The sequence below is a fragment of the Sciurus vulgaris genome (genome assembly GCF_902686455.1).
Source record: "Sciurus vulgaris genome assembly, chromosome: 5".
In the NCBI taxonomy this organism is placed as follows: Eukaryota; Metazoa; Chordata; class Mammalia; order Rodentia; family Sciuridae; genus Sciurus; species Sciurus vulgaris.
The window spans coordinates 99,892,076-99,906,330 of record NC_136465.1 but is presented as its reverse complement, the minus strand read 5'-3'; the positions used below and the strand labels follow the sequence as shown (position 1 = coordinate 99,906,330).

At 36.0% G+C, this 14,255-nt stretch overlaps 1 protein-coding gene across 1 annotated transcript in view; it reads right to left on the bottom strand.

Annotated features, from left to right (window-relative positions):
• Positions 1–4,508: 4,508 nt before the first annotated feature.
• The window catches only part of BICD1 (BICD cargo adaptor 1), a 283,341-nt gene continuing 273,594 nt past the window's right edge, over positions 4,509–14,255 (bottom strand). The window contains 2 exon segments of the mRNA XM_079139326.1: positions 4,509–7,702; positions 13,282–13,357. Of these exon segments, the coding sequence (XP_078995452.1) occupies positions 7,615–7,702; positions 13,282–13,357 (164 nt within the window). The 3' untranslated portion in view covers positions 4,509–7,614.

The following is a 14,255-nucleotide window of genomic DNA, read 5'->3' as shown; positions in this document are numbered from 1 at the left end:
TTGAATGTGACAAAAGTGGTGTTATTTTATATGAGACGGTCAATATCCAATAGACTTAAAGTTTCAAGCTCAACAAAGAAAAACAAAGCCAAACAACGAACCCAGAGGAATGTGGAAGAAAAAATAAAAACATTTTTAGGAAAGTATTGTCCCTGTGAAACAGGTGAGCAGGCAACTTTTAGCCTGGATGTTGTGGCCCGTGGTGGGTGAGTTTGATTAGTTATGAGAGTCGTGTTAGGGGTTTCAACTCATTAGAACCTCACATATATCCACATTCTGTCTGATTCTCCCCCTACCCTGTCCTTCAAATTCAATTCAATCAAAGAAGTTGATTCCCAAAGCGGCTGATTTACTACCAGACATATTTGAAGGAGGAGCCCCGTAAATTAGCCCCCCTCAACAATTTGGGCCTCTGCTTTTCTTTCATGTACAAGAACAAATAATTATCTCCAAAAATAAAGAATGCAAGCTTCACTTTTGCTGGGTGCAGGGGTGCACACCTGTAATCCCAGCAATTTGGGAGGCTCAGGCAGTCTGGGCAACTTAGCAAGACTCCCTTTCAAAATAAAATAAAATAAAGACTAGGGATTGGGGCTGGGGTTTTCAATGGTAGTGTGCTTGCCTAGCATGTGTGAGGCACTGGGTTTGATTCTCAGAACTGCATATAAATAAATGGATAAAACAAAGGTCTATCAACATCTAAAAAAAATTAGATATATATAATTATCCATATTACTTAATGAGAGTGTACAGAAATGTTGTTAAAGCAAACCATTCCGTTTTTAGTTTAAATAAATTTTTGAGTAAATAGATTATATAGAAATTCCAACACTTTTTTGTAATTATAACGCAATATATATATATATATATATATATATATATATATATATATATATATATATATTTAGACTACTGGGCTGGGGATCACTCAGTGTCCCTGGGTTCAATTCCCAGAACCACAAAAAAACAAAAAAAAAAACAAAAAAAACAAAACTAGAGATGTAGCTTAGTGGTAGGGTACCCCAAGTTCACTCCCCAGTAACACACACACACACACACACACACACACACACACACACAAATATATATATATATATATAAACAAGGAAACCACCCCCCCCAAAAAAATCCCCTTCATTCTTCTTTCATTAAAATAATGTTTTTTTGTTTTTTTGTTTTTTAAACAGGCATTTTCTTCAAGTTGGGACATTTCTAGCCAAATTTAGCTAAGTGTATCTTCCTGCCAAATACCCTTTTAGGAATGACTACTAGTGGGAGAGAGTAAATACAGAGTATGGGCAAAGTTACACATGTTACTTAATGGGAGTGTGCAGAAATGTTGTTAAAGCAAACCATTCCGTTTTTAGTTTAAATAAATTTTTGAGTAAATATATAGATTATATAGAAATTTCAACACTTTTTTGTAATTATAACACAAAATGACATACAGAAAAATTTCCAGGCTGATAAAAAGGTAGCACTGATGAAATGAACAAAAGGTAACCAGTTTATTTACTGAAAAAAGTTATGCATTACACAATATTCAGTCGTTAACATAAACCAAGGTATAAGAATCGATATTATCGGCTTCTGGTTATTTTCTTAGCACTGGAGTGCCTTTCTCAAGCCTTGAGTGCATGATCAGTTACATGAACACAAGCACATGGTGTAGGGATTCTCCCATGAGACATTCACTTAGGATTGTCTACAGTAAAAAAAATAAAAAGGAAGCAATAATAAATTCATAAGGATTTTTTTCAAATTTAAAACAAATGCATGTGTCTGAGAATGTTTCCTTTGAAATTTGGACTTTTAAAAATTATTTGCCAACAAAAGTTCCTTAGATCAGTCATTTAGTTATGTTTCCATACTGTATTATTAGGTGGAACACTTCACATCATTTAACCCCAAAAGGCATAATAATAAACTGCAATTAAATGCAGGAAAGCTGAATCATTACAACAATAATCGGACAGTGTACAAATCAGGGTTGGCCACGCATGACACAAATGTAAATATTGGAAAGGAATACAATGTGGGAATTATGTTTGGGTCACTGTATATGCGTAATCATGCAAATAAAAACACTGAGTAGATTACAAAAATGTCATAAAAGATTTCCAAAGAATTGTTGACTCTAACAGTCAAAACCATTGAGCTTAAAAATTCTGTGGTGACGATGTTAAAATGATGCATTTCCTCTATGACTTGCTTCGAAACCATATCTATGAACCCCACATTTACTCTGTGTCTCCACGGTCACCGAATAATGATTTCTCAACATAGTGATGACATACCCTTTTACTTTATAAGGTCTCTGATCTTCGTTTTAAAATGATTTTTTTTTTTAAGAAAGGCATACACTCACACTAAAAAAGTAAACACGCAGGTTTACTTCTTAGTGTTTTGATTAGAGTCATGATTACCAGAGAGTAATTCTGAAAGGAAGAATGTTAAAATAAACATAAGTTCTCGACAAGTGTTGTATAGCAATTAAACGCCAATCTCAGAAATAATCTGGTTCAGCAGTTTATCCAGGCTTCAGTTTAAATAGGGCAAAATTTAAATAACTCCAGAGGAAAGGGATAAAAATACATTGAAGAGTAGAGCCATGCATTTCAATATGGAAAGGAGACCAGGTACAGGTGGCAATCTCCTTACATTCCTAATGCGGAGATCACAGGAGAAATAAGATTTCTAGAGTGTTCATATCAGGGATGTGGGAAAGCTTATATGGTGTGAACGATCTCATGCAAACATCTTACACTGTGTACCTCTGTGTACTCTTGCCTAACACTAATGGCAGTTCATTGCTTCTCCTCTTCTTAAACAGAATACCATTTCTAGAAAATTCTCAGCTGGGGAACATATCTCAACACTAAATACCTCTTTCAAGTATACTTTGAGTAATAGGATGAAAGAGATGTCTAGATGAAGTCTTTCAGGTGTTAACGGAGCCAACCTACAAATGCAATACATCAGGAACTATGGTAGTAAAATTGGCATCTAAATAAAGGTGAAATTAATTTCAGACACAACTCATCTGGGAGCACTGTTACAGAGAATGGAAAAGGTCACTCAGGAGTGTTTATTCTCATATGTCCATACAAATTGATTTTAAGGTAAAAAATGATTTGTCAGAATCAGCACTGATCATGCTATCTATCATGACTTCAGTTTGATGGCTTTCTGGAAAATTATGTTCCCTTTATTTGAAAACATATTACTGTAAAATTTTTGCCATCTTAAGTACAGAATTATTTTAAATCACTCTGGTTTATAAACAATAACAACAACAACAAAAATCAGAGAGTGAACTTTTTAAAATGGGAAATTTACCCCCAAGAGTTGCTTTCAAATCTAGGTCTATCTACAATATCAATGTATTTGTGGCATCCCTGGATTGAACCAGTACTGTTCCTTCCTGAAAATCCATCAGCTTCTCCAGATGTCTTTCTCAGAGACACATTATGTCTTTTGACTAACTGGAGTATGTCAACGAAATGAGACATTCTTATTCCAGTAGAAAATATATTTCATTTCTTCATTTTCTTATTTTGTAATCTTAATTTGAGAATTGGAGAGAATTTTATTTAATATAGTAGATCAGAAAATTCTTACATCTTAGCTATTTTGTTGGACCACTGTTTTATTTAGCCTTTTCAAAATAGCAGAATTTATCTGTTTTATTTCCACAGGATAGGAAAAGCCAACCATAAAGCTTGAAGATTCTTAAAAGTAAAGATAAAATTCAAGAGGTACTTGTCTCCCCTGAGGGATTGCATACCTTTTCTTTTTGAAGTATTCCTGAGGAGATTTTTTTTTTTTTTTTTTTAAGATTCCAACAATTGAGGCTTTTTGTAGCAAAACTGCTACATTCTAGATAACTTTAAAGATCTTATGAAATATAGCTGGGAGGAAAAATAATACCAACAAAAGCTTTTTAAACCCAATATGTTGGAGAAAGTAAGATTACTATCCTATTTCAAAGGATAAAATACTTTATGACTATCAGTAAAACTATAATGTATTTTAAAAAATAAATCATAGGATTATAGCTTCCCATAATGATAACACATTATTGTAAGATATTTTGCCACTTAATGCTTGCTAGATCACCAATAATGTTAATTTAAGAAAACATATCTTCCTTATGATTATCAATCCCAATGATGAATTTTTCACTGTAAAATCCTCCTTCCCAGAATTAGTATGAATCCTTCACACTGAAGACTTTCTTATTCTAGTCTCAGGAGTATCTATCGCCAGGGTCTATCACTTGCTAAAATTTCTCTTTTCTTGAAGATCACTATTGTACATGCTCTTCCTTCAGCTACATAAAGTATATCCAAGTCTTTTCTTAACTGTTTAAGAATTTTCTGTTTTTGCAAAGTTCCACAAATTCCCTTTTTTGGAAAGGAACCTGATAAAATGTGAATTGATTGGAAAGATTCATCCAACGTTTTTTATGCCCCTGAGCACTTAGGCCCAAGGCAATTTATTGCTCCTTTTAATTTTACTGTTTTTTTTTTTTTTTTTTTAATTAAGAAAAATCCCTAGTAAGAAAGCATTTCTGCATACTAACTATTCTTTTCAGCATTGTAATTGTGCTTCCTTTTTGAAAAAACTGCTTGGGTCAGGAGAGGCAGCACTCAGGAGGCTGAGGCTGGAGGGTCACTGGAGCCCAGGAGTTTAAGACCAACTGGGCAGCACAGTGAGACAGCATCTCAACAAAGTCAAAAACAAAATCTAAACAAAACTTCTACTTGGTTATTCTGCTAAACACTCTTGCTAGATTCCTTTCATCTTTGCTCACCATGTTTGCAACACTTAGCCACTATATACTGTATTTTCTTCAATTTTGTTTTCCTCCCCAAATGTGTCTTTAATTAATAAGGTTCATCCTTTATGGTTTTCACTAGTTCTTCACTTTTTCAATTTCCTTTTGGATCCTGATGTTATCTTTACAGGCACTGATTCTTACCAACAGTACACATATTTATTCATTTAAAATGCCTATAAATAAATATAAATATGGCTCAATTTAAACTGTACTAAATGATGCCACACTGTAAATACATGGTATTCTCTCTTACTGCTTAGGGACTACCACCTAATTTTGTGCTGAAAGTGAAAAATTTATTTCCCAGTTTTTAAATTTTCTTGACAAATTTCCACTAAAATTAGTATTTTATAGTTAATTTTTCAAAACAAGCATTTTCCACTCTATTCAGATAAAGAACTAAAATAAAACTAGTTTATAATAGATTTCATACTGAAAGAAATAAATGTTCTGTATATGACTCACTTTTCACTGGGACCTAAATCCAGATAAGGGAACAAGAATAAATACAGCCCCCGGTAACAGGACAGTCGTGTGGTTACACAGAAGCAAGATTGACTGCTGAGTTCCCATCTCACCAGACAAAATCCATGAGGCAAACAGAAAAATGTTCTGAGGTACTTGTTAAAAAGGCATGTTTTCCCTCAGGCACAAAGTCAACTTAGCAGCTATGCCACTTTTCAGGTCCAAACACATGATGCTTGAAAAAGGAAAGAAAGAAAACAAAAAAGTTGTGTGTGTGTGTGTGTGTGTGTGTGTGTGTGTGTGTGGCAAGCGTTCTTGAATCAAACGCTAATAAAATCCACACTGCCTCACTAATCCTGGTGGCAGGCAGATGCAACACTATCAAAATGAGGGATATATGTAGAAACAGCAAGGGAATGCAGGCAGGATCGGCAGGATCGAGCATGTTAGGTTACTGTGACTAGGGCTTTCGTGAAGATCTGCTTTGCTTGTTTCTGTACTTGAACCTGAATCTCTCTTTTGGTAAAGATTTCAACTATTTATTCCAAGTTGCATAAGAAAGGACTGTTGAAAGTAGCACTCACACAAGGAACACAAAACCTCTTGGTTGCTTTGGTAATGACCACTACTTATCAGGCAAATGACTGACAGAGGCTCCTGCAATGTGCTTTATGACTGACCAGTGGGCCTCTGATGGGCCCCTCTATGAATGTGTCACCCACTTCCACTCTGTAAGCTGAGTGGCTCCTAAACCTCCACTGCTAGTGTCCTGGACTATGAACTGTCCTTCGTGTTAACAGTGGGACCGTAACGGTCCTGAAGAGAAGTTACATGAAAAGGTGAAACCCTTATGGTTGTAAATAAGTTAAGGCTACCTGACAAAGACAAGGAATCAGGGCTAGGAGCAGTTGTGTGGGCAGCACTTGAGAGTTAAGGAGCCCTAGTGTTAGACCTTTCAGCTCAATTAGCTGTTTCCTTGTTTGTCAGATTATGTGCAAAATAAATTTTGCTATGAAAATCCACTGCCTTAAATCAAGTCATAAAAGTTACCTAGCAGAATCTGTAAATTAACTAGGAACATGTCTTATCTCAATATAATATAATGATTGTAGGCACCTGAGTGTTTGTCAAAAGTAGACAATGAGCTAAGATTTATTATCTATTTTTTTTTTTTTTGGCAAGGAAGATTCATTATGAAAAAACCTAACAACAACAAAACATACAATTTTAATCAAAATCTGAACACTTTCTGGTAAATAAACTAGCCAAAGCGACCTTGCATCTATCTATGTATATATTTTCTCATTTGTTCTTGATACCTTTTAGGAGGAAAAACTCATAGTAGGACCCTGAATTTGGAAGAAGTAAGAAAAAAAAAAAAAAAATTCCGGTCATTAAATAAACACACCTTTTTTTCCCTTCAGGTTGTTCAGCCTTCCATAACATCATCACAACGTACATACGTACAAAGAAGCAGCACCAGTACATCTACGCAACTGCAATTTTAAAAAATTGAAGATGCCATCAAAACTTGAATAAGTCAATGAATCAAAACAGTCTCTTTCTCGGGTTTACTTAATAATGTCCAGTGAAGAAATCTAGTTTAAAAAAAAAAAAAGCAGTTAATGAGCTACTGATTAGAAAATAAGTGCATAAATAATCAGTGTAGCAGCAAAATACAGTTATTGTTAACATTCTGATGCACCACATTTATCATTTTGTGCAAGAAAAATGACCACAGTCTGGCCAGCTCCAGATTTCAAACTAAATTAAAACTCATACTTAACTGAGCAAACTATGCTTATTTGAAAATAAATGAATAAATCCACCTCTCACAGAAATTATTTTTATAGACATAAATCACATAGCAAATAAAGTACAAAATAAATATCAATGACCGAAAATATCAGAATCAACTTCTACAGCTGAATTTGGAGCGTGAGGAAAGATGATTTTACAATATACGTATTTTACATTGTCTTAGGTCTCTCTTATGCTATCGAGGTAAGCCAGCCATCTGAGATACATATTTCATGTTTCTTTGTAATTTTTGAAATTTAACTGAACGGTAGCCGTTTGATTGGAGAAGTTTATCAGTGACTCTGAGGAACCATAAAACGTTTAATCACACCAGGTTCTGTGCTTTTTTGTCATTCTTCTCAACTTTCTCTCCTCTTCCAAGATGATGGACACTTATCCGAATGTACAGCTAACCACCGAGAAGAACACCCCCCCGGAGCGTGGGCAGTATCCTGCGAGTGGCTACAGAACCTTCAGCCCAGATGTTCGTCCACAGGAGCTGGAGACTAGGGGTAAGGAGGCTTGGAGAGACAGTGGAGAGGGGCGCACTGCGAGCTGGAATGTGGCTGCTCCTCGGGGAGAGCTACGTCAGGACTGAAAATGAGAAACAAGCTGGTCAGCAGGAAACGCACCGCCCAGGGGCGGCCAGACCCTCAGGGTCAGACCAATGTTTTCACAGACATTTTTAAAACATGATAGAAGTTATGTACAGAAAATAGTTTAAATCCAAAGCATGACAAGACAACTGTGGTTTTCAAAACCACACATTTAAAAAAAGAAAAAACATGTTAGAGACATTACATGTGAACTCTGGCCCCAAAGTCACTTTAATATGCATACATCTTTATATGCATTTCAATTTTAATATGCATACAGATCGCCTGGTGATATTGGTAGATTCTGATTTGGTAGATCTGGGTAGGACCGGAGATTCTGCATTTCTTATAAGCACCCACACTTCAGTGATTTGGTTTGTTTTTATAGTACAGGAATTGGACCCAGGGGTGCACTAACATTAAGGTACAAAGCTACATTCCCAGCCCTATTTATTTATTTATTTATTTATTTAATTGGGACAGGGTCTCACTAAGTTGCCCAGGCTGATCTCAGCCTTGTGATCCACCTATCTCATCCTCCCAGGTTGCTGGCCTGGCTCTCTCCACTGATTTGGGTGATGCTGGAAGATGGACTACAGCCTTAAGAGTTTAGGGGCTTCTACAGTTCCCTAGTGGATCTGAATTCAATGGGATAATTAATTTGCTTGTGGAAGGCTAATTCATTCTGAGTTTCTCCTACCTGCTTTAGCATCTGTGGTATAAAAACAACTGAGGAGTTTTATAACATTTTCCATTTGTTAAGTAAATGATGTGGCCTTCCAAATGATTGACTGTCACCTCTATGGGTTTCCAGTTTAAACAACTCAAGCTCATCAATATCTTGAGTAATCTTGAAGAATGAGGAAGCAAAATAACTGAATTTCCTAGGGTAAAACTAAAAACTTTTGGGGGTTCAGATCTTTTCAAATGTTACTAGCACTGGGGAAAGGACACCAGGGGGATTTTTCTCTTATTTTTCTGAGATGATTATTGCGCCCAGGCTGCTCTTGTACTCCTGGGCTCAAGCAATCCTCCTGTCTCAGCATCACAAGTAGCAGGGCCTATAGGCATGCAGCATGAAATACAGCTAAGATGGGCATTTTTCTAAAACCGTTGTGTCCCCATATATTATGAAATGCAGTATCATATAGTTCACTCCCGTCAGGAATGTTTGAGGGAACTATTCAAGGTTTATCAATATTGTTATTATTATTAACTAATTTAAATACTTTTTAAAGCTAATATCATTGAAATAATTAAAAATTAGTATTAAATACATTCTAAACTGTGGTACTGAAAGTACATTCATATCTATCTTGAATTTTAATATAAAATCATAATTAAACCAAATATCTAGTCTGCTTCAAGTTATCTTTACTTCCCAAGCTCTTTGCATGTGTACACTTAGTTTAAAAGGAGAATCATGTCCTACGTTTGTTAGAACCAATGGTAAAAGTTATTCTCCTGCATATTTTAAAAATGTGTGGTACATAAACACAGGAGAACTGGAACGTCATCAAAAGAACTTGGTATTATTTATCAATTTTAAAAATCTTTTTAAAAGGAAGAAAACAACGCACAGCAAGATTAACATTCGCAGATGGTCAGTCAGATGGTTGGGAAACAGCAGGTTACTGCTACATCAGACAGATTTTCCCACAGACCTAACAGTTTCTTTCTGCAAATCTGCATGAGTTAGAACTGATTCCATTTTAGGGAATTAAATAAGTTATACAAAATAAATTATAGCAAGCAATGCATAGTCACATTGTGCAAGAAAGATGCATTTTTGAAGACCTTGTGTGATTCAATACTTTCTTTGATAAAGGAAGGCAAGTTTTTTTTTTCGCAGCTAACTGACATGTGTGTCAACACTTTGGGTGTGGGTTATAGTTCACTTGGCCCTGCACCCTGACATAGTATCATTCATGATGACTTACGATTATTTTCATCATTTCAGACTTCTGACATAAAGCAAGAGTTTAAATAACTTCATAGTATTACTATTACATATTTGCATGAAATGAAATCACACTGCATATTATGTATAAACTAGCCTTTAAGAAATATATTCATGGTTTGCAGCCTAAGAAATTGTTCCTTTTTTTTCTTTTAAAATTTTTTTATTGGTTCTTTATAGTTATGCATGACAGTAATATCCCTTTTGACATGATTATACAAGCTTGGCATATATTGTGTTCTGATTCAGACCCCAGTACCTGTCCTTCCCCTTCCCTCTCCCCACCCAAAGCTTCCTTCCCTCTATTGATCTTGAAGACCATATTATAAACAATAAACTTAGAAACCATTATTATGTCATAAAGTTGGATATTATTTTGAGAAAGTTTTTCTTTTTTCATTTTCTAAGAAAATAACTACTTGATAGGAATAGAGATGGGCTAAATACCAAACACCTCTATATATTTAAGTAGTATATCCAAGGCTCCAGTACCTTGGGTATTCCTTTCATATTATGAAATCACCCATACAATTTTTGATAATTTAGCCCTATAATGGAATCAGTTTGTAAAAAGGATGTATGGAAAAATTCTACATTTTCAAGTGTGAAATATTCTATTATGAAAAAGTCATACAACTTATGTGAATATGGGGCTGGGTGTATAGCTCAGTCCTTGCCCAGCACAAAATCCTGTGTTGGATTCCCAGCAAGGGGGGAGGGGGGAGAGGGCAGGGCTCAAATAAGTGTATAAACAAAGGGAAGTACAAAATTTCTCCAAAATGAGCAACAGAAAACACCTAATCAGAAATCACTCAACAATTTGTAGCAAATTTTCTCATTCTTTCATTAAACAAACATTTCTTTTGAAAGGAATCAACGTGGATAATTTAAATACTCTTGCTTCTCCCACTTTAAGTAAAGTGAGGGAGGGGTCCTGCCCTCTGCAGAGCAGTAGGATGGGTGTTGGGTCATTGTGCTGTTATGTTCAGAATGTGTGACCCTGGACAAGTAATTTGACACACCTTGAACTCAATTTTCTCATTTTAAAATGGGTATAACTGTGCTTACCTTATGAGGGAGGTGTAATGATTAATACATGTGAAGAACTTAACCCCTGTCTGGAATGCAATATGAATTGTAATGTTGGCTATGTTTTATCTTTTCTGTTAGGAAGGAGTGAACAGGGGTTGAAGGCATTAACTTTTACCCACTTGGTAGTGGGTGTGGGTAGGAACACAGTCAGTCGAAATCCCAGCAACTCTGCAAAGAAGTCAGTCTTTTCCAGTTCATGTGTGTTTAAACATTTCTTTTTGCTTTCTTTTCTTTCTTTCTTTCTTTTTTTTTTTCCTCCAGTAGAAGGGATTGAACCCAGGGCCCTGCCCCTAAGCTATATATCCCCAGCCCTTTTTATTATTTATTTTGGGACAGTCTTGCTAAATGGCTGAGATTGATCTGGAACTTGTGATCTTCTTGCTTCAGCCTCCAAGTGCCTGGAATTCCAGGCATACACCATACATTTAATCATTTCTCTGTGTCAACCACAACAAGGAATGGAGGAAGCTGGGTCTGGACCACACTGTATTCATGTGGGCAGAAACTGAAACATTTGTAATTCATTAAATTGCTTTTTCTTTCAAGAAAATCATCCCCATGGAGGAGCAAACAGCCTACATTCAGTAATCGTAGAAGAAATGGAACTGGGTCACAGAATAATTTAGTCACACCAGTTTTCAAAAAAAGATGAAATAAAATTTAAAACATTTCCTCCCAGCCTTTTTGTTTCCTATCTCATTGAAACACTTAAAACAATAGGCTTCTCTCTGTGTCCAAGCAAATTGGAGAGGCTATGATCTTTTTCTTGAGAATCAGTTAGGTAAGAAGTTAGTACTGATGAGCTGGTGTAATAGCTCAGTGGTGGAGCGCTTGCCTAGCACATGTGAGGCACTGGGTTCGATCCCCAACACCACATAAAATAAATAAATAAAGGTATTATGTCTACCAACAAAAAAAAAAAAAAAAAAAGAAAAGAAAAGAAAGAAGGAAAAGAAGTTAGTACTGATAATAGAGATTGAGTGGAAAAAACAGGCCATGTCTCACTAAATTCCCCCAATATCTATTCTTCTTCATTTTACAAGTGAAGATACAGAATTTTAGTTGCTGAAGAAACTTCCAACATTGGGTGTTAGAAGTAGGATTCGAAACCACGCCAACTGAGTCCAGAGTTCATTCACTCATTCATATGATCAATATTTATTGAACATCTGTCATGTGTCCAGCAGTATCCTGGGTGACGGTGGATGCTGGACTATAGAATCCCACTGAGATGGATTTGAACATTTATACTTATATTCAACTATTTGCAGAATGAAAATGAATTAAGTGTTGACTGCTGATATTAAATGGCATTGGTATATTAGCAAAGAACCTTTCTAGGAAAAAAACAAAACAAAACAAAAACCCTCTTGCTGGAACTAGTGAGAATAGCTGACCAGGAGACATCAATTGGAAGACCCTAGTTGGCAACTCTTTAATAATACTCCTTTCTCTTACTCCAAGTTTCTCTTATACAGCTGGCAGCACAACTGTCTCAGAGTCCATGCCATACTTGGGCTTTGGCTGCTACTGGTTTTCTGTCTTTGTAGTTGCCCAGTTACCCTAACATGTGACCACGTGTAGCCTGTCACTGATATCTATTCCTTGGACGTGCATAGAAATATGTTTGGGTCAGCCTCTGCTCAAAAGAAGCTTTCCCCGGTCAGAAGAGCAGATACGTTAAAATACACTAATCAGCAGACCATAAAGACACAGCCAGACTATAAAAGCTTGGCACCAGCAAGGCCAGGTAACGGGAGATGAAGTATTCCATGGAGATGAGGAGGTCCTGACCGACACCATGACGCTGTGTGCAAGTTCACCCTGGGGGAGGTCAACTCGTGACTGATTTGGAAAGCTTTCATCTGGAATAGGAACTGTCAGCAACCTCTCAGTTCAGTGTCCAGGGAGTGTGCAAACTTGCCTTTACAATTCTTCAGTTAATCTATGTAGTGCCTTTCACTACAGATACCCTTTTCTGAGTGTCAATTATGAGGTTTTTCTTCAGCTTTCGAACTCAGTTTTGATGAGGGCATTGAGCAGACAGAAAATAGAATCACTTTCATAAAGCCATCCTGGAATAGACAGTAGACATGTTTCATATCTAGTTTTTATATTCCTCCTGTTGATTTGCCTAAGAAATGCATTTGAAGGACAGAAGACAAGCAGAAGAAAAAGCAGAACAAATATCCTAACAATTCCAGGTTTTAAATTTTGAAAGGCATCGAAACTACTAATTCAAATACTTGAAATACTAATTCAAGTATTTACTCACAGGCAGGAGCTGAAAGCAGCCTTCAGTCTACCAGCTAGTTGCTGGTGACATACATGCAAGCTGTCTTGCATTTTCTTTGGGAACATATGAACTTCAGGTAATGCAAACTATTTATGAAGGCCATACATGAAAGAATGTGTAGCAAAATATAATTATATATAGGTAGTTATGGCATTGGAAAGGGGCGATGGAGGGTGTCTGGGAATCTGACATGCAGCTGGGTGGGAAGAGAAAGGATGTGTGAATTTACCTGACAGTTGGGCAGTCTTGCCTCCCGGCTAGTTGTGAGCACTGTGGCGGTACGGAGGCAGCAGGCTGCTGACAATCTACAAGAAACTGATAAATTAGACATGTATACAAAGAGATGACAGAGCAAGGTGTTAGTAACAGTAACTAAAGCAGCTGCCTGAGATTTAGTGAGGAATATGCATTCACACAGAAACAGCTTGATTAAGCCAATAGAAAAGACATAGTATTTTTCTTGATTAAATATTGTATTAAAAAATTAGTGACATAAAATTAGTAGTGAGATTTTTCAAGTACATTAGGACACGTAGCCATTCATATTTGGTATTTTGATACCTCTAAAAAGGAAGGAGCTAGTAATAAAAGATCTTCAAGTTCTGAACTTGAACATGATGGTGGTTACTTGCACAGCACACAAATCTGCTATTCTAAAATGGAATGTATTGAGATAACTGATCCTATTGTCAGGATTTATGGGCATATTGTCAATTCTACAGGTACATTGAGAAAGGCATATAATACAATCTTTTTCATAGAAGGATAATTGGGCAAGGAAATCATCTTTACAGTTTTCTGAAAATTGATTTTATATATTGAAAATGAGAATTGTCAGCAGAAATCTCAGAATGTTTATTATACAGCAAATTGTTAGTAACTTGGACTTACAGAGAAAGTTAACCTGAATTAATGGGAACTCCGTTCTTTGTCTTGTTTTTACCATTTTGAAGTCACACTAGGTTAACAAAATGATAGCTCGTGAAAGTCCATGCTATAGCCAATCAATTATGTTAATCATCTGCTTCAAAGAAGACCGTGTGCCTGGTGTTTTAAAAAATCAAACATCAGTCTGTACTAGAATCACCCAAGAGTCTAGTTAGAAACACATACATTATATTTATGCAAAAATATTTTTGCAAATAAGTTAAAATTGGAGTTAGACTAAAAATTGTTCTTAAAATTTTGAAGCACTTCCTCTTG